This window comes from Callorhinchus milii, unplaced genomic scaffold (genome assembly GCF_018977255.1).
Source record: "Callorhinchus milii isolate IMCB2004 unplaced genomic scaffold, IMCB_Cmil_1.0 Scaffold6, whole genome shotgun sequence".
Taxonomy (NCBI): domain Eukaryota; kingdom Metazoa; phylum Chordata; class Chondrichthyes; order Chimaeriformes; family Callorhinchidae; genus Callorhinchus; species Callorhinchus milii.
This window is the reverse complement of record NW_024704747.1, coordinates 28240501-28268498: the sequence shown is the minus strand read 5'-3', so window position 1 is coordinate 28268498 and position 27998 is coordinate 28240501. Positions and strand designations below refer to the sequence as shown.

Genomic DNA, 27998 nt, shown 5'->3' with positions numbered 1-27998 from the left:
CATCACAAAGCTACTGCTCAAAGAGAGTAAGTAGTTTCATCACCACAAAATGCTCCAAGTACCTTCCTGGTATTTTCACAGTGGCTGATAAAACAATGAGCTTTCTGTGGCATATCATTGACATACAAAGGTTATCTGGTGCTAATTGCTGTAGGCTCCACTAAATGACAGGGATTGATTAAAAACACCATCTTCTGTTAATATCAAGTATGGATTATGGAAGATCATCATTTAATTTTACTACCAAAACCAATTACACTTGGAATTCCAACCACTGAATGAACAATTGCTCGCAGTTTATTTCTGTGAGGCAGGTCTGTGGAAAGCTTTGATTCTTTTGTTCTCTGCTGCTTCTAGAGTCAATAATGGATGAGAATTCTCATACATTATTCAAGACTTTAATCATAAAATTCATTCCCGACACTTAAACTTTACTATAACTGTAATGAAATGTAACCGACTTGGATAAATCATAGCTTTTGGTGAAATTAAAAGACCTTTGGAAAAGAGAAGAAAAATTAAGTCTAACCAGGCAATATACTGCATAATGAATGTCTGCTCTTTGCATACCTAACATTTCGTAACATGGTTGGACATACAATTTTTTCCTAATTAACAGTAAACTTGCCGTAATTAGATGGAGTCCTGTAGCATATTGGTTAGAGCACTCGTCTCGCAAGCGAGAGGACCTGGGTTTGATTCCCAGGCGGGGAGAAACCTTAGGCAAGCTTCGTTACTCCACAAGCCTCTGTTTACCAAGCAGTAAATAGGAACCTGGTGGTTAGTCGATTGGCGGATCATTTTCCTGGGGGAATAATCCCTTCAAAATATGTTTAAATAATAATAATTTGGTCACTCAATCCACCACTATTTCGTGGGACACTGCTGTGCGCAATTGGCTGCCGCATTTCGCCCACAAAATATAGATTTGGTTCACTTTACAGTAAATTTTGTGAAGTGCTTTGAGACATCTCAACGATGTGATAAGGTGCTATATCAAACGTAAGGTTTATTATTATATTATTCGATGGGTACACTTCAAGGTCTATCCTAAGATTAACAAAATTAACTATTTCTTTCTTATTAATTTGAGAGAATCTGAGTGTAAAAAGAGTCTATTCAGAATCATTGTCTTGTACTCTATCTATATATGACCTTGAACAGTTAGGAAACAATTCAACAGTAGTTCCTTCAGGCAGCAGGTGCTATCTCAATGTTGGTGCTGAAATTCAGTCTGTATCATGGCATTATCATTGACTGAATCGTCAACATGAACATTGCAATACCAGAGGGAATGTATTCTCTGAGAAAGGGAAAAAAATCCCATGCTTGAAATAGGAAAAATATGCCAACATAAAAGTGATAGAAATCTGAGTTCAGCCAAGCCCGATTGAGAAAACATTTGCCTTGGTTCAGCCCATCAATATGGCTATATTTTCCTTCTCTTTGAATTGTATTATTTGATAATAATTGTATATTTTCCTTCTGATCTAATCTCGTCTCATCTGTGCCTGTTATAGAATAGAGAATAAATTGATCTTTTATATCGAGGCATCTTAATAATAATAATAATCCTTGCATTTGATGTAACATCTTATCACGTCTTTGAGACGTCTCAAAGTGCTTCACAGAATATACTGCAACATGAATTGACTGTATATTTTGTGGGCAAAATGCAACAGCCAATTAATTGCACACAGCAATGTCTCACAAACAGTCGCGGATTCAAGTGATCAATTTATTATTATTATTCTTTTTGAAGGAATTATTACCCCCGGAAAAGCGATCCACCAATCGACTAACGACCGGGTTCCTACTTACTGCTAGGTTAACAGAGGCGTGTGGAGTAAGGAAACTTGCCCAACATTTCACCTTGCCGGGAATCGAACCCAGGTCCTCTCGCTTGCGCTTAAGATACTGAATAATAATAAAACTTGTACAGTGAAAATTGTGGTTACCTCTTTCGCTCTCATCATCCACAAGGATGACCTCAGCAAGCACTCTTCTTGGAGAACGGTTGATAACGCTGTGAATAGTCCGAAGCAGAGTGCTCCAAGCTTCATTGTGAAAAACAATGACAACGCTTGTGTCCGGTAGGTCATCCTGGTAGACTTTTGTCTTGCATCTGTGGGGAAAGAGGGTGAAATAAAATGGTTAGGAAGCTTTTGTTCCTTGGAGGAAACATTCATCTGGAGTGAAGCCATTACCATTCAAAGCCTTGCATCCAAACAGAATGTGGTGCGTCTGTGCCAGCAATTCAACTGCTAAATCCCCTGCAAGTTTTTAAATCAACAGTCCCCAGCAGATGTAGTTAGTTAACTGACAGTATTTGCTTCCAGTGGTTCATTTTGAAATCTCAAGCTAAAAACATTCAAGGACTGCATTCACGGCAAGGATTCTTATTAATATTCACTAGTATTTAAGTGAAGACAGGCAAATCACAAGGCGATTTACATTCTGAAATAAAAAATAATTATAATGTACGGTCAATTCACGGTATATTCTGTGAAGCGCTTTGAGATGTCTTGAAGACCTGATAAGGTGCTATATCAAATGCAATGATTATTTTTATTATTATTATTCCCAAAATGTGAAGGTTTTGGGGGACTAAAGCCAAAACACATTTTCACCCTTTTGTCACAGCTTGCCTCCACCTGCTAGGAACAGAGTGAAGTTCAGAATAATCAATGAAGCACAACAGCCACTCCCAACGTTAGTTTCCCTCTGGTATTTGGTGACAGCTGGCATCCACTTGCTGGCAAGATACCTTACGTGAACCTAGGGCATCTTGTTAAGCTTGACTGCGCAGCGCAAAAAAAACTAAGCCGTTCGGCTTAGTTCTTAGTTGCTTCAAAACTGTTCTTTCTGGAAAAGGTAAGAATGCATCGAACAACACGTGCATTATTAGTCAGCAGTAAGGAATGCTCTATTACAAAACCAAATCATTTTGCAGATCTACTTGTACCCAGGTGGTACTTGTATTAGTTCCCGGGCAGCTGTGCAGTTTTAATTGTGGGTATTGGCAAGGATTTGTCAAAATGGTTAGACGTAATGGATTCTGGAATCGATTCTTTTATGATGGCCAAACTAGTGAATGGAAATCACTGTACCGTTACTTTTTAATACCGCATCAATAAGTCCGCACAGATATTCATTTGGAATTTCTATATGTAGCTTCCAATTCCTTCTGAAGGCAGTAGATTACAGAACGATTGAAAACAAATCTAAATGTTTTACGTGGTAAATCAGTCTTCGACTCCTTGGGGAAAATACATTAGTATTCTAGGAACACAGAAACAGGATTAGGCCATTCAGTCCCTCAAGCCTGTTCCACCATTCTATTGGATCATGGCTGATCTGTACCTCAACTCAAAATGACAGTATTTGTGTGCAAATCTTATCGATTCTACCACAACAATGACAATAAAAGCGTCCAATTTCAGTCTCACTGTTAAACCCTGAAGGTTTGAAATTGAACAATGTTAAAATATTTAATCAGCAAATCAGAATTCACTTTAATACTAATCCTTGCCTTTGCCTCATCACAGCAAAACCCTGTTTGCTTGAAGTGAAGTGACTGTATTTGTGTGAAAATATCATCGACTTTGAACAAGATTGGCAGGTAACTTCATGGGATAATATTAAAAAGAATGAACAGCTTGCGCTCATACAGCACCTTTCACGTAAAAGCAAGTCTCACAGTGTTTGACAAATGCACGTGGGGGATATCAAGCAGAGAAATAAAAGGCAAAGATGTTGACCGCAGACACAGTTGGAAGTAACATGTTTATGGGAGGTCTGTGCAACCAGAGAGAAAGACAGCAGTTGGGAAAAAATTGCTAACATCAATCTTACTCAAGATAAAAAGGATATTGCCTGAACTATCCTCTGTTTTTTTGAGAGATTATGTGAATGAAAAAAGCACTAGGAATAATCTTTGGTCACTAACTATGGCTGGTAATAATTTTAGACAGAAAGACTGCATCAAGGCTGTGAAACTGTATTGTGCAGCTGTTATCTGGCAGTTATGTGGAGGTTATTCAGTCACTCTGAATTAGTGGTTTCTCTGAAAGTCAAGGGAGTGACAGAATGGGGGCACTGGAAAATCCAAGACTGTTCAAATGCAATTCCTGCCTCCAAAGGACTTTGCCTGTAATTAAAGTTCACTTCCATCCAAAGCTTTATTGCCGCACCTTCCTGACGGTATCACGCTATAAATGCTATTCTTACTCTCTTGCTAATAACAAAGATTTAAGCTTTGTCACACAGTGCTACAGTGTGACCTTATCAGCAGGCAGGAATAAAGGGAGTCTGGCCAGTTGACAAATAGCTGGAGTTAAGAATTACTCTTTATGCTTGTGCCGTTAGGGAACTGCAGGTGCTAGACTTCATTTATACTTTGCAGGCAGTAGCCATTCAGAAGCAGAAACCCGCACTCTTATTTGTTCTGATTATTTTATAACTTCTCCCACCACCACCCTCCAAGCCAATAATAATGAGTGCTTTGAGATGTCTAGAAGACGTGAAAAGCACTATATCAAATGTAAGGATTATTATTATTATCCTCTTCCAATGCTGCTTTGTGACCAGTTTATTGAAGACAAATAATACTGATCTAGGGGGTTTCTTTCTCTGTAGTTTTATGTTCTGCCTTACAAGCTGGTACCCAGTATCTCCCTCAACATGACAGTGGGGTTAGGGAATCCACCACATGAAAAACTACAGAGGTCAGTCTACGTTTTTTGGCTTAAAAGGGGCAACAATTACATAAGCAAAAGGTTCTTAAAATAAACTATGAACAGCTATACCTCAACACGTACAAGTAGAACCTGTGTCTTGCTGATTGTTTTTCAGGCAGGCTAACTGATATTAGTTAAATCAAGCCATTGATAGGATTTCTAGACTCGTGGGATCAATGCTTTTACAGTAAATTCTTCAGACTATGTTTTCTTACATATGGATACAACAACAACAACAAGATTTCATTTATAGAGCGCCTTTCACGTCGGGAGGACGTCCCAAGGCTCTGGACAGTTGGGTCAGGACCCGAGCATTGGGGGGAAATGGTCAGGGTGAGGGAAGGGAGGGAGCGAGGAGGGGGAAATGGTCAGGGTGAGGGGAGGGTAGGGAGGGAGTAAGGAGGGGGTAGAGTCGAGAGCGGAGCTGAAGGCACGGTCGAAGAGAAAGGTCTTGAGACCGGCCTTGAAGGAGGAAAGGGAGGAAGCGGCGAAGGCACTGGGGGATGAGGTTCCAGAGCCTCGGGGCTGAGAGGCTGAAGGCCACCGATGGTAGGGCGGTTGGGGCGGGGGATGTGGAGCAGACCGGAGCCAGAGGAACGGAGGGTACGGGCAGGTACGTGGGGGGATAGTAGGTCAGAGAGGTAGGGGGGAGCGAGGCCGTGAATGGCCTTGTAGGTGAGGATGAGGATCTTGAATTCGATCCTCTGGGGGATGGGGAGCCAGTGGAGGCGAGCGAGGGTGGGAGTGATGTGGTCACGGTGTCTGGTGCGGGACAGTACACGAGCTGCAGAGTTCTGAATGACCTGCAGCTTGTGGAGGGAGGTGCCGGGAAGGCCGGCGAGGAGAGAGTTCCCATAGTCCAGCCTTGAGGTGATAAAGGTGTGGACCAGAGTTTCAGCCGCGTGAGGGGTGAGGTAGTGCCGTAGTCTGGCGATATTCCGGAGGTGATGGAAGGCGGTGCCAGTTGTGGCGCGGATATGGGGGAGAAAGGACAGCTCAGGGTCGAACAGAACCGAGGTTCCTGATGGCTTTGAGAGGTGGAGAGTGCAGCCTTGGATGCTGATGCTGTCAGCGCCTGAGGTGCGGAGGCGCTGACGTGAGCCAATCAGGAGGGCCTCGGTTTTGTGCACATTGAGCTGAAGAAAGTTGTCTCTCGTCCAGGACTCGATGTCGGACAGACAGCTGTCAGGACATCGGGGGTCGTGGAGTTGAGGGTAGAGGAGGAAAGGTAGAATTGGGTGTCATCCACATACATGTGGAAGTTTACCCCATGTCTGCGGATGATGTCACCACAGGGGGAGCATATAGAGGGTGAAGAGGAGGGGACCGAGGACAGAGCCCTGAGGGACACCGCGGGGGCTGGAGGAGAAGCCATTTGTGGAAACAAAATGAAGATGGTGGGAGAGGTACGACCTAAACCACTTAAGAACAGGGCCTTGAAGGTTGAGGTGGGAGGACAAGCGGTGGAGGAGGATAACGTGGTCGACCGTATCAAATGCGGCCAATAGGTCGCGGAGGACGAGGAAGCCCTGGTCGCAGATGGTCAAGATGTCATTAATGACCTTGACCAGGGCGGTTTCTATGCTATGGGCAGCACGGAAACCCGACTGAAGGGGTTCGAATAATTAATAGGTGGAGAGGAAAGAGCGCAGCGAAGCCTGGAAAGAAAGCCTGGAGAGGAAAGATAGTGGAACCACACCACCTAAAACGCTCCAGAATTACTCAATGCAAATCGTTACGGAGATTGTTTCAAAGCTGAAGTGCTCACTAACACACCTAATTTATTTAATAATTGAGCACTTCACAAAAGGGCCCTCGACTGAAAACAAAATACAGTTTGCAGCAGTTCCATTAAACGCATGAAAGCGTGTGATGTGGCGCATTCATTTATTCCTTCGAATTCTTAGATAATTCTGTAGCTGTGCCGTTATTACCACTAGAAAGCTCCAACCGTTACACCAATGAACCAGACAGCCCTGCCCTGGAACTGAATGTTGCTCATGCACTAAATCGCTGCATAAGCAGCCACAGATATGGCCTTGATATGGAAGACAATGAATAAACAATACAATAAAAATAATAATAATCCTTGCATTTGATATAGCGCCTTATCGCGTCTTCGAGACGTCTCAAAGCGCTTCACAGAATATACTGTAAAGTGAATTGACTGTATATTTGTGGGCGAAACACGGCAGCCAATTGCGATCAGCAGCGTCCCACAAACAGTCGTGGATCGAGTGACCAAATTATTTTTCAAGCCCACGCTCAGTGAAAAGGATCTTAGAAGAGGTAAAGATTAGAATAAAGTTAAATATCCAACAAATGTTCCATTGAATGTGACCGTGTCTACAATTACTCCCGGACACCATCAAATTCTTGTTCTAATTCAATTGGTGCGGCTCAATTAGTAGCATTCTCGCCTCTGAGTCAGAAGGTTGTGAGTTCAAGCCCTACATTGGGACTTTGAACTCACAGCGTCGAGGCTGAAACTGCAATGCAGTGTTTAGGGTGTGTGCATTGTTGGAGGTTCTATCCTTCGGATGAGATGCTAAACCCAAGTCCTGTTTGCCTGTTCAGATAGACCGATGAACTGTATAAATTATGATCCGTATCCTCACAAACCTCGTGCTAGTTCCCCTAACCTACAGTCAATGTGTTGAATTGATTGCTTAGAAAATAAAATCAATCTCATTACAAACTGCTCTTATTAAAAATATTGTAAAAACTACACATTCAAAATCACGCCAAAGATTATGCACAATAAAATAATCTTTAGTGTGCGTTCCAGGACGCTACCCAGCGTGAAGGGAGCTTTATAACTGCAAGTTGCTGTGTACATAAAACTGACCGAACCAATCAGCCGTTAGGATAAAGTACACTAAAGTACAAATTCAATTTTTTTCTTAAAGCTTAATAGCTGCTTGAGCTATTTTCTAAAACTCTGTCTCTTGGACAGCCATTTTAACCACAATTCCCCAGCTCGGGCTCTATTTGTGAAAGCACCTTGAGATGTGAAACATGCTATAAAAGTGCAAATTGTTGTTGTAGAGACAGACAACACTTAGGGTTACGAGTAACTCTTTTTCAATACCGTTTCACTGCTATAGTTTAGCCTTCAATCTAGTGGGGACATATGCTTTCTCTTTTTGATACATCTTCAGGGTCACAAATGAAATGAGTTCCAGCAGTTTTAAATCAGTTTGGACTGGAAATGACTCTTCACTTTGGTAAGGTCATGGCTACTGTAAACAGCATGAAAAATGGATAGGCTATGATGGATCAGAATACTCCCTCTGCACACCAAATATGGAATTTATTCTTGAGACAGTATAAAAATAACCTCCTTTTCCAACTGTACAGTATAGCCAGTATCATAAACTATAGCCAACGCTATAAACTTTACCCAATGCCTTAACTACTGGGTGACCAAAAAGTTGTGATACCACTACAAGGTCTAATAAGTGTTAAAGAAATGATGATTTTTTTTAGATAATAGGGTAACATCACAACTTTTTGGACACCCTGTACAACCAATACAGTGTGCTATATAAACATGCAGTGGTGGAGGATAGACGAGGGTCTAAATTACAGTGATTTCAAGTGAGATCCTTGCATTTGATATAGCACCTTATCACGTCGTTGAGATGTCTCAAAGTGCTTCACAGGATATGATGTAAAGTGGATTGACTGTATTTTTTTGTGGGCGAAATGTGGCAGCCAGTTTGAGCACAGCAGTGTCACACAACCAGCCATGGAGTGACTGACCAATTTTATTTTAAGGGATTTCTTGGCCTGGACACTGGTAGAAACTTTGTTTCCTTTTCGAATTGGGATCTGGGATCTTTAACGTCCACCTGAATAGGCAGACGGGATCTCGGATAAACATCTCATCTGTAAAATAGCACCTCCGACAATGCAACACTGCGTTAGAGTGTCAGCTTAGACTGGCCAAGTCTATTGTGTCACGACCACATCACTCCCGTCCTCACCCTCGCTCGCCTCCATTGGCTCCCCATTCCCCAGAGGATCGAATTCAAGATCCTCATCCTCACCTACAAGGCCATTCCCGGCCTCGCTCCCTCCTACCTCTCCAACCTACTATACCCCTACTTTCCTGCCTGTACCCTCCGTTCCTCTGGCTCCGGTCTGCTCCACATCCCCCGCCCCAACCGCCCTACCATCGGTGGCCTTCAGCCTCTCAGGCCCGAGGCTCTGGAACTCCATCCCCCAGTGCCTTCACCGCTTCCTCCCTTTCCTCCTTCAAGGCCGGTCTCAAGACCTTTCTCTTCAACCAAGCCTTCAGCTCCCCTCTCGACTCTCTACCCCCTCCTCGCTCCCTCCCTTCCCTCCCCTCACCCTGACCATTTCCCCCCTCCTCGCTCCCTCCCTTCCCTCCCCTCACCCTGACCATTTCCCCCCAATGCTCGGGTCCCGACCCAACTGTCCAGCGCCTTGGGACGTCCTCCCGACGTGAAAGGCGCTCTATAAATGAAATCTTGTTGTTGTTGTGTCCTGAAGTGGGGCTTGAACCCCACAACCTTCTGACTCAGAGGCATAACTACTTTCTGCTCTCACCACATCCCTCCCCCCACCAAAAGGAGTCAACAATCCCGCTGTGTATCCATACCCTCCCACCTCTAAGGTTAAACTCAACCCTACTCTGACTTCATGTTCCCCCGTCTCCCCATGGCTCCAATCACTGGAGAGAAAATCATCTTGCTATGCTCGACCCAGCCAATTTATTTACTACTTTGTATTGAGCACCAAGGATAATTAGCTTGTAGGACAGGACATCAGTATCAATGTACCTTGAGAGCTAAGCTCAGAACGGTGAACATCCGTAGTCCCATGGGGAGTGGGTACGAGGCATAGATTCAAAGTCCTATTTAGTTGATGTTCGCGGAAGAGGACTCAAAAACTGGAGTCTGTACCTCCCTATAGTGTAAAGGGGTTTACAGGAAATGGATTTCCACATCAACATACTTTTAAATTAGTTCACAACTTCTAATTGATCTTTAGTGTTTTGTCTCCCTCAGAGCTACCAATGATCCACATATGCTATTTATCTTGGACACATTTGCTTGAGGGGCAGGAGTGTTAGGCATTATGCTGTATACAGTGTCAAGTGCCATCAGAGCTCGACAAAAGGGAAGCTTTACTGAGAGTGAAGATTCTAGTGTTCTGACTAATGGAGCTGAGAGATTTCAATGGTAACTCGATGGATATAGATGCCTGATCTCTACAGAGAGGATGGATGAATGTCATTCTCAAACTAAATGAACTTCTCACAACAAATTGTGCCTCATCGTCAAGCCCCAAGGAATACAATGCAGAGCATGTCTCTCAGTGACTCAAGTTTTATTTTAGCCCCGGCTGATCTGGATACCTGATTTTCTCATTTCCTCATGGGTGACTGACAAACAGAAGGCAAGTACTCAGACCTGCTCCACATGGAGACAAATCGAACAAGACCTATTCAGGGCAGATGGTTGAATGATTAATATGTGCAATCAAAGCGGAAGCTGCAACAAACGTAACTGTGGCTGCACATGCTTGTTTGAATATTGATCAAGGAACCACATAAGATTTGTTTGGTTGCTTGGTTGCTTTGAAATTACTTCTGCATATCAAATATAATTTATACATCAGAATTCGGGCGATCATTTGCACACAATAGCAAAATTCCAACTTTCATTGTAGATGATTTCCCGACCACAATGAAACATTATTGCAGCTCAGAAAGGAATTGGGCCCCGTTGGGTTCACGTTCCATGTTGATATACAACAAAGCAATGTTAGAAGAGATCACTGATGCTATTTCATTCATGTGTCCGTATATCTGTACAAGTTCAGTTGTAATAATAATTATAATCCTTGCATTTGATATAACGCCATATCATGTCTTCAAGACTTCTCAAAGTGCTTCACGGAATATAGTGGAATGTGGATTCACATTATTTTGTGGGCAAAATAACCAAGAAGAGGTGACTGTTACTGTACTGTTTATCACAGTTGATAAAAGCCAACTTTCTGACTTGTTTTTCCAGTTGCGAGAGGGATAATGACAATTCAACTCTAGAATAAACAAAGCAAAGCTACTGAAGCAACACAGAGCTCTGCAAACAAATCACAAATGGCATTTCCTGTATCGTAGAATGGAATTATACCCTCAAGAGTATCAGCTGCTTTGTAAAGAATTATATGCACACAAGCAGGATTTAACCTTTGAATATAAAGGTACCAATTGTCAAGGCTTCCACAATTACCGGAAAGAAAAATGCAGGAGATAACAACATTGAAATTGTGTGCATAGACAGCTTCAGGTGGAAAACTGCTCAGAAACACAGTTAGCACCATGTGGTGAAAACTGGGGAGAGATATTTATAGAGAGAGAGAAAAAATCTAGGCGGTGAATCACCTAGTTCCTAACTGATGGAGTTGAGCTCAGTTATGACAGGTGGATTTGGTAAAACTCACTCCACAATCAATCTTTTGCAGGAAGGGTCATTGAGAACAGGCTGGTATTTCCACTAATCTTAGAGAGCAAGATAGTATAATGCTGAGTACTGATGTAGACCTAACCATCTGTAGATGGGATCATATATTATTGAACGCGATAGGTGTCGTAAATGCATAAATTCCTTTATATAATTAATTTTAGACATTTTCCTTCATTACACATCCTTTGCTCTATTTAAAATCACAATCTGAATTGGTCAGAACATTGTTATTTGGGCTAATGGTAATTAGTTTCTTGAATAGTTTCATTGCTTCATAAATTCAGCTAAATTCAGTTACATACCTGATTGAGATTAGTTAGCAAGTAAGATCACAGCAGTCTTACAAACAGATGGACTAAATCACTTTGAATCAAAGCAACAGTTAATACAACATTATCATCTATTTACTAAGAATTACAAGGTAATAGGGCAAAACAGCTTTGTTTAACTAACCATTTTAGTAAAATAAAATGTCTGACTGAACAGAGACGGTCTTACGGAGTCTGAAGAAATCGTTTGTTTCACTCTCCAATGCTCTTAAATCCTTTTTGCCCACTAATACACCAGTAATATTCAAGACAAGTGGGTTGTTAACTATCATTTTATCCCCCAAAAATCGTCAAACGAGTGAATATAATAAATGTCCCATAAAACAACCCATTTGACTCAGTATTACATTATTTCCCAGATTTCTATATTGAATGTCATTAACCCCCACCAAAGGATTAATGTTGGTTGATATGCATTGACAATCGGTCTTTTTATATTGGAAGCAATATCAATAAATGCTTATTTAAAACAATTTAAGTTTGGATTACATTTTTAGCCCGCTGAGCAATTAATTTATGAAAAAAAATGTAAGGGCTGCGTTTCCAGTGCGATGATTCAATGTGCTTTCATTTGTATAGGATAGGTGGTTATTCAAATTTATTTTCAATGTTATTTTTATTAAAGATGAAATTCATCTTAAGAAAAAAATAGAAATCAAACTGGAGCACAGAACTAATTTATCATGACAACTAATTGTGTTTCATCGATTATCTGCTTGGATGACGGCAGAATCGACCGAACTGTGCGACTGAAATTTAAAGTGTAGCAATAGAAAGACCGAGATCCACTATTAACTGCGAGATGAGTCAAAAACCTGCAGCACAAATGTTTAAGATGGCTCCCTCCAGGAGCACGGAGCAGAAGGGCAATGCATTAATTATGCAACCCATCATGTTGCTTATGGCAGAGTCAGTGGAGAGAAAAAAAATTCTGCCAAAGTTAATGGCTGGAGACCCAACTTCCCATTGCAAATCCATGTGATATTGAAGCAAAGCTTGTGATCTCCTCTGTTCTAAGAATAATCCCAAGGCAGATGAAACCAATGCACTGAGGATCTCTGCGATATAATATTTTTATTCTGACCCAATTGTGTGGTGCAATTTCATCAAATAACACTGCTCTCCGCATTTATTGTAGCAGCAACATTTCAGATTTGAATAGGGTGTTCCTCTAATGGAACAACAGGTTTATTGAATCCAGGTGTGCGTGGCTAAAGTGAAATGTTTGCAATGAAAGTTGGAATTTCGCTTCCATTCAAATTACTTTCACAGCTTCTGGTAAAGGTTAAGCGTAATTTTTTGTGGTGAAAAAGATTCGATTGAATACGCAGCCAATCTGCGTCCTCCTTAATCAAGCTGGAACCCAGAGAGTTGTGCCACATAATAAAGAAAGTATGTTTGGCAAACCCTCTACACAGGGAGACTGAAGTCGTTTCAGAAAAGAAAATTGGTTCTAATTAAATGCAGCAACAGTGACCATTTCACAACTGAGTTATTGTACAGACTTGAAGCAGCAAGCAAAGCTCTTATTGCCATGGTCACTCAATCCACGACTGTTTGTGGGACGCTGCTGTGTGCAATTGGCTGCCGCGTTTCGCCCACAAAATACAGTTAATTCACTTTAAGGTATATTCTGTGAAGCGCTTTGAGACGTATCAATGACGTGATAAGGTGCGATATCAAATGCAAGGATTATTATTATAATAGAGTTGGATAGTAAACTGGAATACATTTTTTCTAATTGCTTCAAACTGACCTTAAAAGATCAAATGACACACTGCTAAACTGAGCAGTATTCGCCTTGGATGGCCCAACAATTGAACAATAATATTCAATTCCTATTTTGCGCAGCTTCGAGATAATTCATCTCTGGAGAGAGAGAGATGCAGCAGCATATTCATAATATGGAATATTAAAATGATCCAAATTGTTATAAAAGTCATTACTAAAATTAATTAACTGAGAATAAATAATAAAAAAAGCCAAATCAGTTTCAACATTATTTTAAAATGAATGCTGGAACCGACTATTAATGACAATCACTAATTTATTAGTGTAATGTGATAATTATTTCCCCTTTGTAATCAGTCTCTAACGGTCAGCTCACATGGAAACGTTTAAAGCACAGTCACTCATTATCTTCTATATAATCTGCATAATCACGAAGTCTGGGTTTGTGATGCTTTCATCAGCAGTACTGAGCTCAGCAACTTACCGTATGTATAGTGCTGCTGTCAACATCCTGACTGTAATGTTAGTTAGCGAAGCCTTGTGCCAATCACCCTCCATTCCTTTAATTAGTGCATTCCACTCGACTTTATAAATTCGCTTCTGACAAAACTCATCTGAGAACCCTTCAGTTCACTCGTACCTGATTTTCAACTGTGGAACATGACAGGACAATTTCACTATTCTCAGCAGATGTCAATTCCTGCTTTGGTAACAATTGAATGCGTTTTTCAATCAGTTTCATTTTAATTTGGACTAAATGACACAAATTCTGATGCGTTGTAAAAAAAATGGGGTAGTTACTGACAATGATTGGGGAGTGACAGAGACTTAGTATTCTGATGTACTGTACCACAAAGAAAGGCGAATAGGTTCATTTGCAGTTATTTCCCCCATGGTGAAGTCAAAATGTCGGCCATGATATACTTTTATATCACATATATCTTTCATTGATTAATGGATTGATGAATTTATGGATTCTGCAAACTAACTTTATGGGGTTCACTGTGGTGTGTATACTCATTGTTACTAAATGTTAATGTTCTCATTGGGGTCTAACTAGCGATAACCGTAAATCGGTTTTGACGTACTAACTGGGTTAAAGAGGAGCACACACTGGCTAATTGCAAAGGCTGAAAGCTGATAAAGGCAAGAGGACAGTTTCCTTTTTAGTCCAGAGTGGAACCAAGTTCACAACCATTCCAGGCAGCTCCCTCCTATTTTATTGAAGAGGAAATAAGAATCTGCTTGGCTGCACAAAGAGAACTTGCGAGACAAATTAAGCTCACAGTTTAAGCCCTGAACAGACTGCAATTAGCCATTTTGCTTTTAAGTAGGTACAAATGGCTTTAGTGCTCTCAGGCTAAGTAGCGAAAATTCAATCAGGACTCCTGCTCTCCTTTCTGTTATCCAGGAACACCGGTCAGAAAGTACACCTAATAATAGTAATAGTTGCATTTGATCCGATCAAATTTTCAAGAGTTACCTAGATTTTTGGTAGATAAGGTTATCAAGGGATATGGGGCAAAGATGGGTAATTGGAGTTGAGGTACAGATCAGCCGTGATCTAATAAAATGGCGGAACAGGCTCAAGGGGCTGAATGGTCTACCCCTGTTCCTATGTTCATAACCGCTTTTAAGCATCTCAAAGCAGTCAGCTTAGACAGGTAGTGTTCCTATGTTCCTATACAGCGCCTTATCACGCTGTCTCAAAGTGCTTCACAGGATCTACTGTAAAGTGTAGTGACTGTGTGTTGTGTGTGTGTGAGAGACATATGTGAATGTCAGACGAGCACAGGATCAGGCTTGGCTGTGGTGGCCTCTTATAGTCCTGCATACACTCACTGTTCAAGGCCACATAAGAAGAGTAGAGCGTGTTTGTGGAGAGCAGTTGGTGCCTGGAGAACACTGTCTGTCTTCAGAAATAACAGGTGAGAAAATGAGAAGAGAAAATTCACACNAAAAAATGGTTCCAGGCACCACAGGAACTTAAACATCCACCCATTTCACAGACGTTTCCAAGTCTTGCTTTAGACATTCACTGAATCATGATTTTCTTAATAGGTCTGAATCAGATCCATCAGCAAACAGCTACCATCATCAGTAATGACTGTCTAGACTGCTGAAAAAGGCTAATGTAATGCATGTGATATCCCTCTACGTCTATATAAATTTTTCTGAGCAAGGGAATGGCTGGTACGTCGCTAAAAATTCATGAGCCGACGAGGATTTTTCACAGAACGTCAAAATGCTGACAGCTTTGCCTGGGGCTTGCCATTCAGCATTTAGCCAGGAAACAATTTCCCTGGGAGAAAGGATGCGTTTTCTCTTTTAATCATTGACATATCAAACGCAATGACACATAGAGATAAATTTTAATTTATTTTAGCTCAACAGCAATTATTTGACACAAGGCAATTCTCCTCTCATCCAGGGATCAAACGGATCAAAGCCATGCAAACTCCAAGTGATATTAGCAATGATTCTCTCTTAAACTAAAACAGTTTATGAAGCAGCCATTTTTGTTTAAAGAGTGAAGGCATTGCTCTATTAACAATAATATAATATTGAATAATGTCTATTCAATGCTTAATAGATATCCAACAGTCCAATCTTCATGAAGCTAATCAGATTAGCTTTAGATTAGACTGGACGCAAAATAGACTTTGTGCTTTAATTCAATAATAGGCTCAACTTGATCCCAGAAAGTTGCTAGTTTAAATCCCACTTCAGGACTTTGAGCTCACAGTCCTATACTGACACTGCAGTGCAGTTCAAGGTGAGTGATGCATTGGCCTCGGTGGTGTCCTTCAGAGGAGATGTTAACATGAGGTCTTGTCTGTCTGTTCAGGTGGAGGTTAAAGATCCCATGGAACTTGTTAAAAAGAGAAGGGAACATCTCCTTGTGTCCTGGCTAACAGTTTCACAGATTAAAGTAGTCCTTCATTTCATAGTTGTTTGTGGAACTGTGCCCACAAATGTACAGTCAATTCACTTTACAGACTATTCTGTGAAGAGCTTTGAAACGTCTAGAAGATGTGAAAAAGCTCTATATCAAATGCAAGGATTATTATTACTATTAACATTGCTGTGTGCAAATTATCTGCCTACAAATACAGAGATTACAACAACAAAATTACATTTGTAAAGCGCCTTTCTCATCAGGCGGATGTCCCAAGGCACTGGACAGACAGAGTTATGGACTACACTGTTGCAGTAAATCCTGTGAATAGCTAAGAGACATTCTGATGGTGTAATAAAGCACTAAATCAACTTCAAGGATTATTAATGTGCTATACTACATTAACATAGTAATCTAGGCATGGAATTCTAATGTAGTAATTACCTCAGCCTTTTATCTATTCCTAAGATTCTTGATTTTCATCAAACATTTAAAGATAAAATAATTTAACATATCACCAAGGAAATGCTGGAAATCCACAGCAGGTCAATCAACATTTGAAGGAGAAAAATACAAGCTGAAACATGTTTCATGTTTATTTGTCAGATCTATAATTGCACTGATGTAGATTTCCTGCATTTCAGTGTTGGATCAGAATTGCAGCTTTTAAATTTGTCCCCTTTTTTAAAAAAATTCCATTTAAATATACAATCCTGGTGGAATAATGTTATATTCCCAGCTATCAGCCTACTAAATACAGTCAATCACATTTTACCTCAAAACAGCACGTTTCAGGAGACTAACCACGTTTGCATAAATCATTTTCAGGCAAGCACTTTCCGGTTTGGTTGAGATTTAATGATTAGATTAGGTTACCGTTCAAAGACTGCAAATTGCTCATTTTTTAATTTGTAGAAATGCTGATCCAAGGGTAGCATTTCCTGGCAAACCGGTCACACGCTGACCACCAGTAAATGGCTGTTTCACCGTGCACTTAATAAGCAATGTAAGATTTATCAATACGGAAAAATATGGAAATGTAGCACACTTAAACTGTTCAAATCAGTTCCACTTTTTAACTCTTGTTTTTGCAAGTACAATAAGGACCTTGTTCAGCTAATGAGACCGAGTGCCTAATCTTATGTATGTACCTGTTTCTCCAAGTTCTCTTTTTAATTAATTCCCTCAAACGTCCAGCATTAATTGACCATACTCAAGGCTTTTTTTATTTCAAGAGGAGATTTTTTTGTTTTTGAGTTTCCTCCATATTTTAAACATCAATTAATTCAGTGAGAAACACTGGAGATTCAGAAGACTTGACATTGAAATTCCAGAAGTACAGTGGGAGACTAATTCTTTATCTCTATATAGCCAAGGCATCAGCAACCCAGTTGAGAGATTCTAGGATATAGTATAGATGAGGGAGAAGGGAATAGAGGAGTATGAGTGAGGAGGTTCATGTGGTGTAAACACACTATCCGTGGACTAGTTAGGCCAAATGACTATATAATTATTGTATGTACCTGTATCATCTATCACCTCAAACTTATTTTTTGACAATGAAAGCAAGTTCACACTAACAGTCACAATTCCTAGAATCATCCATGTTTGGCTTTGTTGAGCTTCCTCCAATCCACACTAACCTTCTGCGAGTGGGATGCCAATCCTGGGCATGAGAATTCAACTCCAGCTTCACAAGTGACCTGCACTGCCTTAGAATAATCAATGTAAACTCACATGCCCTTGAGATGCACCCACGTATTTGATTAGCCTTGTTCGTAACAGCTTCCTATTGACCACAAACTTTCATTAAATGATCGATAATTTAAACCGTTTCTCTTCCAGACTCCTGCTAATGAATTCACCTTTGTGTAAATGTTTTCTATTCCTGTGCGCATTACTTTATACTCAACAACTTCCAAATCTGCCTGCCGTTCCTTGCCCATTTACTTAAATAGGCCACATATTCTTTCCCGCTGTCATCTACCTCCCCTGCATTTGCCACCGTGTCACATTCATCAGCAAATGCTTCTGTTGGCCATAGCCTTTGTGTTGCGTAACAACTGGAACAAGTCAAGACTCACCCTTCTAATCTCACATCCGGCAGAGTTCTATTGAGGGCAATCATGTCACTAGCCATGAGATTGAACTGGTTGATTTTAAACAAGTCCTTCATCTTCTCCTGATCGTCTTTAGGAATGACGACTGCTTTTCCCATCTCACCTGGGCCTTCCTGCGCTCTGGATATAACAGCTAAAAGAGAAAAAGAAATGCAACACTGAATTCAAACATGCACAAGCTTCTTTTTTTAATATTAGTTAAAAATACCAATTATTAAACACACGACGACGACGACAACAACTTGCACAGCGCCCTCCATGCAGGGTAGCGACCTCAGAGCTCTTAGAACAGATATTTATTTTGGTACAGCACACCCACATTCTATTCCAATCGCTTCACCCCCATAAAATGTAAAGCGTATTTTCATCACTACACACGGGTTGTACAATTACACCAATTAAGAAATATATAGCCTCACAGGACACAATTGTCATTTTATTTATTAAAGAACTACCGAAATTTAAAGTGATCCAATGCAGTTGTAGGGAAGTAAATTGAAATGGCCTAATTCAAAATTACTTCATTGACTTTATGGGGCATATAACATAAAACCTTTTGTCTACTTCTAATTAGAATGTGTAATATTACAAACAAGAAACCAATCATTCTGCTTGTGCATATCATCCAACCCCTCATTCTATTTAAATATTTTATGGATGTTAATCCTTTCAGATTTTATGCTTGCATTTTGATATATTGTTTGTGTAATCCCATCTAAATCGAAACATTATCAGATCACTTCTTCCCCCATGGCAAATCAGAACTCCCATGCTGAAATCCATAATGCATTCATTCTGAACAATTATTCTGCAAATATGACTGCAAACACAATTTTGTCCAAAGTGCTTCTGACTATTCGTTCGTCTATTTAGTACAGATGAAAGAAATTCCCTCACAATGGCAATTATCCCCTTGGGAATTACACTGAAATGGTTTAAACATTCATTTCACAGTGCATTTGGAAAAGTATTACGTGAACCTTAGTCGCAGCACTAGATCCGATTTATTATATGGTTCATGCCTTCATTGACCCTCCTTTTCGATCGCACCTTCGACCAACCTCCTACCCCCAGCTCGGGTCCAAATTCCTGACTGTCCAGTGCCTTGGGACGTCCTCCCGACATGAAAGGAGCTGTGTAAATGTAATTTGTTGTTGCACATCAACCACCAAACATTCGACAGACTGCCAAAAGTGCAGGGTAAGTGGGGATATCAACAACAAGAACAAGCATTTATATAGCGTCCTTCGCGCTGGGTACCGTCCCAGGATTCACTCACTGCTGGGGCTCTTGTCTTAACACTACTGAATCTGACGGCAGTGCATTCATGAGCAGTGCTAATGCAGTATAAGCAGTATAAAAGGAAACAGGTGCAAATAGCACCGGCTCGCTCCATGTCCTCTTGTTAAAGAGTTTCTTGGACCCTGTAAATGGACTGCTGCCCAGCTCTTCGTGAACACTAAAGAACAAAACACCCATTTTCTGGGTGTTGTAAATGCGCTAGAATGCCCTGATCACACGTATGCAGTTTATTCAGCCTAGATTCAAAGTAATGTAGAGCAAGAAATATTAATCGGGCTTCCAGTTCCACATCATTCGACTGCCTGGGGGCAAAGCAGTTTAATTTCTAGCAGTGTAAAGGCAGTATCGTTTGGTTATTGTACATTATTGACTTATGGAACTGGATACCAGTATTTATTTTCCAAATATCAATAAAAGCATACAGGTATTTAATATCAATTAATGCCATTCTACCATGAATTGGATTTTTTTTGTTAATGCAATACAACAAAAAAAAGCAATGATTGTCTTATTATATGGAACAGTTAACATAAGACAGCTAAGCAATGCAATCATTTGTGTTATTACACAGAAAGGTAACTGTCCTTTCTACCCCACATCCGTGCCATGACCCGCTCTGCCTTCCCCCACCTCCGCAACATCGCCTGGCTCCACCACTGTCTCACACCGCAGGCCGTCAAGCCCCTCATACATGCATTCATAACATCCAGGCTCGACTTCGCAAACTCCCTGCTTGTCGGCCTCCCCAACTCCTCCCTCCATGGGTTACAGATCATCCAGAACTCTGCAGCCCGTGTCCTCTACCGCATCAGGCTCCGAGACCCTATCACCCCCATCCTCACCCAACTCCACTGGCTTCCCATCACACAGAGGATACAGTTCGAGGTCCTGATCCTCACCTTCAAAACCCTCCATGGTCTTGCTCCCCCCTACTTCTGTGACCTCCTAACCCCCTATCAACCTGCTGCCTCCCTCCTCTCAGCGAGCTCCAGCCTGCTTCAAGTCCCCCAGTCTCGCCCACCCCACCATTGGCAGGCGGACCTTCAGCCACTCTGTCCCCACCATCTGTAACTCCATCCAGTCATTGATTGAGTGCCAAAGTGTATGCAGTTTGTATTTGGGCACTGCTTTCTAAAAGCTAGGGTTGGTGCACAATGCAACAGACGTGGAGCAAAGCAATGGATAAAGATATCATCGATTATTTTATTGACCTTTCCCATCTGGGATCTGGATTAAAATCCGTGCTGGACTGATGGGATGTTCTGTCTGCTGGCTGTAAGAGCCCCTATGTGCAATTAGATTGGGCCAGTTCCTATTATACAGACAGACAGCAAACACTTACATTAATTCGGTTTGTGAATCTCGCCCAGAGAGTTCCCGTAATGTAAAGTATGGGAAATGGAGAATGTCACATGAATAGAGTAAGAGGCAAGATGAGGGAAGGAGAGACTCTAAATTGGGAGCAGAGCTAGGGCCCTTGACTTTGATGGGTTTTATACAGCATTTCCCAATACAGTAAAACATCCTTCAGTTTTTGATGAGATTACAATTGATCTAAAGACGGGATTTGCATATGAAGTGAATTAACAATTCAAGTAAAATCACAGTGACAAGAGTCAGAGATGAAGACTTGCTGGAAATCACTATATCTGCTTCAGAACAATGCACAAATCAGATGTAGAAAAGGCCAATGCTTTGCAACTCTATTGAGCATGATAATACAAAGCAGTAAGCAAGTGTGGATACTTGTCTTTTAAATGTTAAACTGCTCTCCACATGGAGTGTCGCCCGTGCACTTAGATCCTCTTCAGCCGGGAGAGTGATGGAAAACTGCAGACAGTGTAAAATTAATGTGCCGTGGCCACCTGTTTCAAGTCATCGAACAGCATCAGGACTTGTAACTCTAAGACTCTGTAGAGGTTCTTAACTGGAGAACATGGCTTTTTCATTTTACGTGTAGAGCTACTACAGAACAGCTACTGATAGTGAAGCAAACAGCACAATTATTATTGAAGTAGTTCAATTGAATTGCACTGTGTAACCAAAGAAAATGGAAAGCAACCGTGCATCAGAAGGCAAGTCAAATCAGACTCTCCCACAGAGATAAAATAAATACCAAGAAAACATGAGTTGGTCGGAAGCCAAATTCCTACCCCATTAAGAGACTGTCGGCCCAAATAAAGTTATTTTCTGATGAATAGGTAACTAAAGGCTCAAACCAAAGGTATGTCAGGCTCTGCAGTATTAGGTTAAATCTCATGCTGGAACCATGGATTGAATTATTCCCAAACTCTTTCATCAAAGTCTAAAAACTCATCGGATGTTCCCTAAGCAGCCTAATAATTCCATAGGAATCCATGGCCTGAGACAAGGCCATTCAAATCCACACAGCCCTTTTCTTCCAAAGGCCCCAGTATAACCTGCAATGCCATGGACCCTCCTGTACGCATTTAGTCTCCTGAATGAAATAAACAACAGGGACTTGCATTTGTCGAGCGCCTTTTATGCCAGAAGGACGTCAGTCTAACGTTCTAATCTGCATCATTCAAGCAATAAGCAGGTTCATTGGACAGAAGACATATCCACACTTCCCAGTGGGCAGCAATTGCACCACAGGTTATTTGATCAGATGTCTGTTGACCTTCAATCCCATTTTTAGATTGTCATTCATCAGACTCCTTTTCAAAGCAGTCGATCAATATACACGTACGCTTGTGGAAACAGAAAGGAAGCACCTGATCCAAAAGACAGTTTCTTTTTTTCTCTTCACATCGTTATGAGTCACAGATTCCTTCGCGAGAAAAAAAGATAATTTGAAGAAGGACAAATATGAGATACGTGACAGGAGTTTAACCCAATGCTGTACCACGAAACAGCAAAATGTACAACAGACATTTATAGTTCAAACCAACAATAGTAACTTAAAGTACCCACGTCGAGCAGATTTCCTGAGGGAAACAAACTGTCTGACTGTGATTTTCTATCTCATTAGCTGAACTGCAGCTGCCTTTCCGTGGTTGCCCAGCAACACATTTCCAGTGGACCATAAACCTTACAGAAACAGGTAAGTGAGCAAATGTCAAGAGGCCAATTAAACTATTGAACAAATGACTATTGTCCTGCAATACCAGACACCTCAAAGCCTGAGCATCTTAATCATAGAGAACAATAATAATATAGCGTCTTATCACGTCGTTGAGAGATCTCAAAGCACTTTACAGAATATACTGAATTTACTATTTTGTGGGCAAAACGCATGTGACTTCTTTGTCCTTTCCTTCTGTTCCGAGTTCTTATCCCTCCACATAATTGGTTTAATGACACCACAGTTGGGCTGTGCTAACTAACAGCAGAATATGTACAACATTTTGGCCAAAATGTTCTCCCTTCCCTAGGAAAAATGTCTCATCTGTCTTTTTTCACCTTCCCCACAAAGTCCGACTGCCATTGGAAACTTGTGAAGTGGCTAGTGTGAAGCTGTGTCCTCGAGCCCTGAGGTCACGACACTGATAAACCAATGTTCTGAGCCAAAATACTAAACTTAAATTGTCATTTCAGATATTCTATATCCCGTGTGTAATACAAACTGAGTGTAACGGCACAATCTACTGTAAAACTGAAACATCAACAAAATTACATTTGTACAGCGCCTTTCACGTCAGGAGGATGTCCCAAGGAGCTGGACAATCAAACATTTCGGACCCAAGCTGAGGGTCGGGATTGGGGAGGGTGGAGGAGGAGGGAGACCGAAGGCACGGTCAAAGAGGAGGGTCCTGAGGAAGCAAGGGAGAGGGCGAGGTGGAGCGATTGCGGGATGGAGTTCCAGAGGGTGGGAAAACACAGTGAGAAAGGTTCTAGTTTAATCCCTAGCCTGTGGACACAACTATCAAGAAAGACTGGACAAGTTAGAGCTTTTTCTTTCTCTCTGGAGAAGACTATTGAGAGTGGACTGAATAGAGGTGTTTAAAATTATAAGAACAATTGATAAAGTGGACATTGGCCGTTACCACTTGTTGGTGAGTCCAAAACAAGGGGCATAAACATCAGAGAGGCAGTAGCAAATCTTGAAAGGGAGTGTGGAACACAGTACTGGAAGCTATAGTTGAAACAGAAAGCATAAACACATTTAAGAGGAAATATAATGAATATATTCAGGGAAAGGGAAATAAAGAGAATTTGAGAGAGGTTTAGGAGGAGTGGAGGAATATAAACAGTGGTATGAACATTAGTTAGGTTGAATTGCCCATTTCAGTGATGTACATACAGTCTATGTAATTCTATGTTTTGGCATTGCTGATCTCATTCTAGTTGCAACACGGATGCATCAGTACCAATTAGCATCAGTACCAATGGACGAGGGAGGAGAACTATTTCGCCCCATTCTTACTCCAGATCATTGTCCAGTAGCTCAGCTGAAGTGTGCATGTGGCCATCAGTGTTAAGTTGAGCTCTGATGGTTTTGTGCACACACACACACACACACCACTCCCAGCTGAACAGCTTCCAGGACACTTATCCTCCAGGTTCACAAATAAAGAAATAGCTCTTTGGGCAAAGTACTGGATAGCGACTGATGTTCAGAGGACCGTATGCCAACACGGGTTAGCAACCTCAGCAGAGGTAAGAGAATTGGAAGGGAAAACATGGGTTGATGTATTACAAACCAAACCATTCTCCCCAATTTGTTTGCGAGTGTATACGTACGTACTCAATCTATCATTTGCTGCTTTAGTGGCTAAACATTATAGCAATTAGTTGCAATTAAGAAGCCAATCATCCTTTTTTAATTGGACACAAACCTGGCCTGTAAATCCAGTTGTCACCCAAAGAAAATAACTCTCAAAAATTGCTCTCACCTTTCGAACCATACACGGTGGTACGTTTCAAAGAGAAGTTAACTGGTACAAGTTCATTTGAGAATAATGGATAGACTAGGTAAGAAATGTTTTAATGCAAGTTGAAATAAAAACAGAGGGAGAGTTTATGACATGAAGAGAACAAGTTGGTTCACACAGTCTGTAGATTGATCAGCAGTCTAGACATGAGAGAGGGAACGAAATTATAAATCAGGAGCTTTCATAGATGAATAGATACATAATTAGAAACATCAGGGAGGCCATTGAACCTGTAAAGCTCATCTCCTACATAGATGCTTCTTGAATCATCTTCTCAAAATGATTCTTCAGAATGGCAAAATTTGCTGGGTCAGTGTGACAAAGTGCCGCTGAAAAGTCGGGTGAACTTCAGAAGTGAATTGCAACAAAAGCTAAAACTTAGTTAGCATTTATCACAATCCTCAGGTTATTTTAAAAAGAAAAAAAAAATCACTGTACTCAGCAATCTGTTTCACTTAAAGCCCCCTAGAAATCTCTAATTAAATTGTTTTTCTAACTGTTGCTAAAATATATTTGAATAAAAGCTGACCAGGCAACTGCTGGACAAATTAATTGATCAGCCACAGCTTCAACTTTTGTCCTGTTTGCATGTTTAAGTCTCCAGCTATTTGCATTGTTCTGATCTTCCACTGGTGAGCAGTAATACTCGGAAAATAAATAATTCAAGGAATAATAATGAAAATAAAATAATACTCGGAAATAATGCCACATTCTCTCTATCTTCGACGTTTTTTCACCGAATGCTTTCTGAATCCAGCGCTCTGGGACGCCACCAGCGCGAAGGGCGCAGTTGGTGTTGTTGAATTGAAGGTCGTCGTGTCCATCTTCATGGACTATTATTATATTGGGAAAGAATGGTGCAGTGGAACATCAAGCTACAAGCCGTGAATGCAATGTTCAACCATATAATAACAATAATAATCCTTGCATTTGATATAGCGCTTTTCAGGTCGGGAGGACGTCCCAAAGCGCTTCACAGAACACACTGTAAAGTGAATTGACTGTATATTTGTGGGCGAACGCGGCAGCCAATTGCGCACAGCAATGTCCCACAAACAGTCGTGGATTGAAAATGACCACTTTATTATTGTTTTTGGTTTTGGAGGTTTGGCCCTCTGCCTGGAATTGAACTCAGGTCTCTCACTTGCAAAGCGAGTGCTCTAACCACTGAGCTACACGACTCCACGAGCTTTGGGATTCTCCACAGCGTTCAATTATAAATCTGAAACTAGGCGCATCTCAAAAGGGAAAAAAAGTGACGTACATAATGCAAAGAGGTGTCAAATTTTGCCTTTTTTTAAAAAAAGAGGAAGAATTCCCTCAAAAATAGCATATCGGAATGAATATGGGGCTGTATGAAATCTTCAGTATAGTGATGGGGAAACAATAACCTCTGGCATATTTCCAGGGACTGCAAAAAAAATTGTATTCCAGTAATATCGTATAATTTAGTTACCCAGCTGCCTAGAATAAGTCAGAGAAACTGCAACTGATCACTCGTGGAAACATCAAGCATCTTACATTCCAATAGTGCAAATCAACTGCTGTTAAAACCGCCTCAGATTTATCTGTGTAGCTCAATTTCTCCTGCATTTTATGTAGGAAATGGGCGAAAAGTGCAGTCAAAAAGATAATACATTACCCTTACATTTGACATAGTGCCTTTGGCATCAGGAAGACGTCTCAAAATTACAGTAGGATATACTGTAAGTGTAGTGACAGTATTTTGCTAGTAACCACAGCCCTTTGAAGTAGATGACCAATTTGTGGAGTCCTGTAGCTCAGTGGTTAGAGCACTAGATTTGCAGTCAATTTACTTTACAGTGTGTTCTGTGAAGCGCTTTGGGACGTCCTCCCGAAGTGAAAAGCGCTATATCAAATGCAAGGATTATTATTATTGATTTTATCGGAGGGACTGACTGTTGGCCAGGCACACCAGATGAAAGAAACTCCCTTTAAAGATGGATAGTAATACAAGTGTTCTGTCCAAATGCAAAACTATTAAAGATGAGTCAACACGCAGTAGCCATGACAATGATGTTTTTAGAGTATATTCTTTTCAGGAACGAGCCTATATAAAAAAGCTTTTTTCCAGTGAGGAATCATGCTCCGGGCTCCACCGCTGTCTATAAATGCCTCTTCTGCTGTCCTCAGAGAAAGTGCTGCAATAGCAGTGTAATATCAGTATCTATAAATGAGATTCAACTCTCTTTAATAAATACTCACTTGCTTCCCAATTTCATTGCTGCCGGTTTAATGCACCACCGTGACACTTTTGTTTCATTTTCAATATGTTCGAACTATTAACATCAGAAATGTTATTATACCAACAATTGCTTTATTGGAATAAAGAAACACTGATGAAAGCAATTTAGACCTGTTGCCAATCTTCATATAGTATGTATTCTCTTGGTTACATGGATCCTTTCAATTCTCTAGCACATTATGGTTGGTTCTGTTTAAAATTTCATTTTGCATTCAACTTCTAAGACATTTTCAACAATTTTTTTTCACAAAGTGCATTCCATTGAAGGTAATATTATTTGTAATATTTATGTACCGTGTATACCGCCTATCGATTTAAATAAATGTGCTTTTTTGTTTTGGTTTTCTAAATTGCTCCCAACTCGATGACACAACATCGTGAGACATCACAGTACATCCAGGGAGGGAGTGCTTAAACTTACACAGAAAAATGGAGCTGTTGTGCAGAATATCTAATGAGGAAGTTATTCATACTGAGGGTTGCCAGTGTGGAAATGCACTGCCCCAGACAGCTAGGAATGTCTCAACAATTTCCACAGATGAATGACCTTCTGCCAGCCCTTTTCCAACACCTCTCCGAGCTGACTACTTTGAGATGCACAAAAGGGGTTAGGAACATAGGAAGAGCAGTAGGCCATTTAGCCCCTTGAGCCTGTTCCACCATTCTATTAGATCATGGTTAATGTGTAGCTCAACTCCAATTACTCGCCTTTCCCCCATGTTCCTTGTCGGCCTGACCGAACAAAAAAAAATCTATCCACCTCAGTCTTGGCTATAGTTATGTGGTGAGACTCCATTCAATCAAAACAAGAATTGTTTAGAACAGGAATACGCCAGGGCAGCTGTCTGCTTTCGATATCTCCCAGTCATACTTCAATGTCTTCTCACTACAACTTTCAAACTGTTCTTTCTCAGAAACCATGGTCCTAGAAAGCAAAGAACCGAGATTGGGAACAACAACAACAAAGTTAAATTTATAGAGCGCCTTTCATGTCGGGAGGACGGCCCAAAGTGCTGAAACTCAGCACGGTGGGGGAAATTAGATTAAAAAGTCATCTTCTTCTTGCCGTTCTGTGTAATGTTCAGAGAAAAGAAGAACTGCAAGGATCGTCCTTGCCAATTTAATGGAAACAATAGAGAAGAAATGCTGAAGAAACGAAGCTGGGAAAGTTAAATACTTTTGTAAAGATTTATAAAAGTTACTAAATACTGTATAAA

General features: G+C 40.8%; 1 protein-coding gene across 5 annotated transcripts in view; it reads right to left on the bottom strand.

Moving 5' to 3' along the window:
• Positions 1–27998, bottom strand: part of galnt13 (UDP-N-acetyl-alpha-D-galactosamine:polypeptide N-acetylgalactosaminyltransferase 13) — a 118567-nt gene that overhangs the window by 40986 nt on the left and 49583 nt on the right. For all 5 annotated transcript variants that reach the window (XM_042336499.1, XM_007889922.2, XM_007889923.2 and 2 more), the window contains exons 3-4: positions 18283–18451; positions 1959–2125 (exon numbers count right to left, since the gene is read on the bottom strand). In XM_042336499.1, the coding sequence (XP_042192433.1) occupies positions 1959–2125; positions 18283–18451 (336 nt within the window). The remainder of the gene's footprint in view (positions 1–1958; positions 2126–18282; positions 18452–27998) is intronic.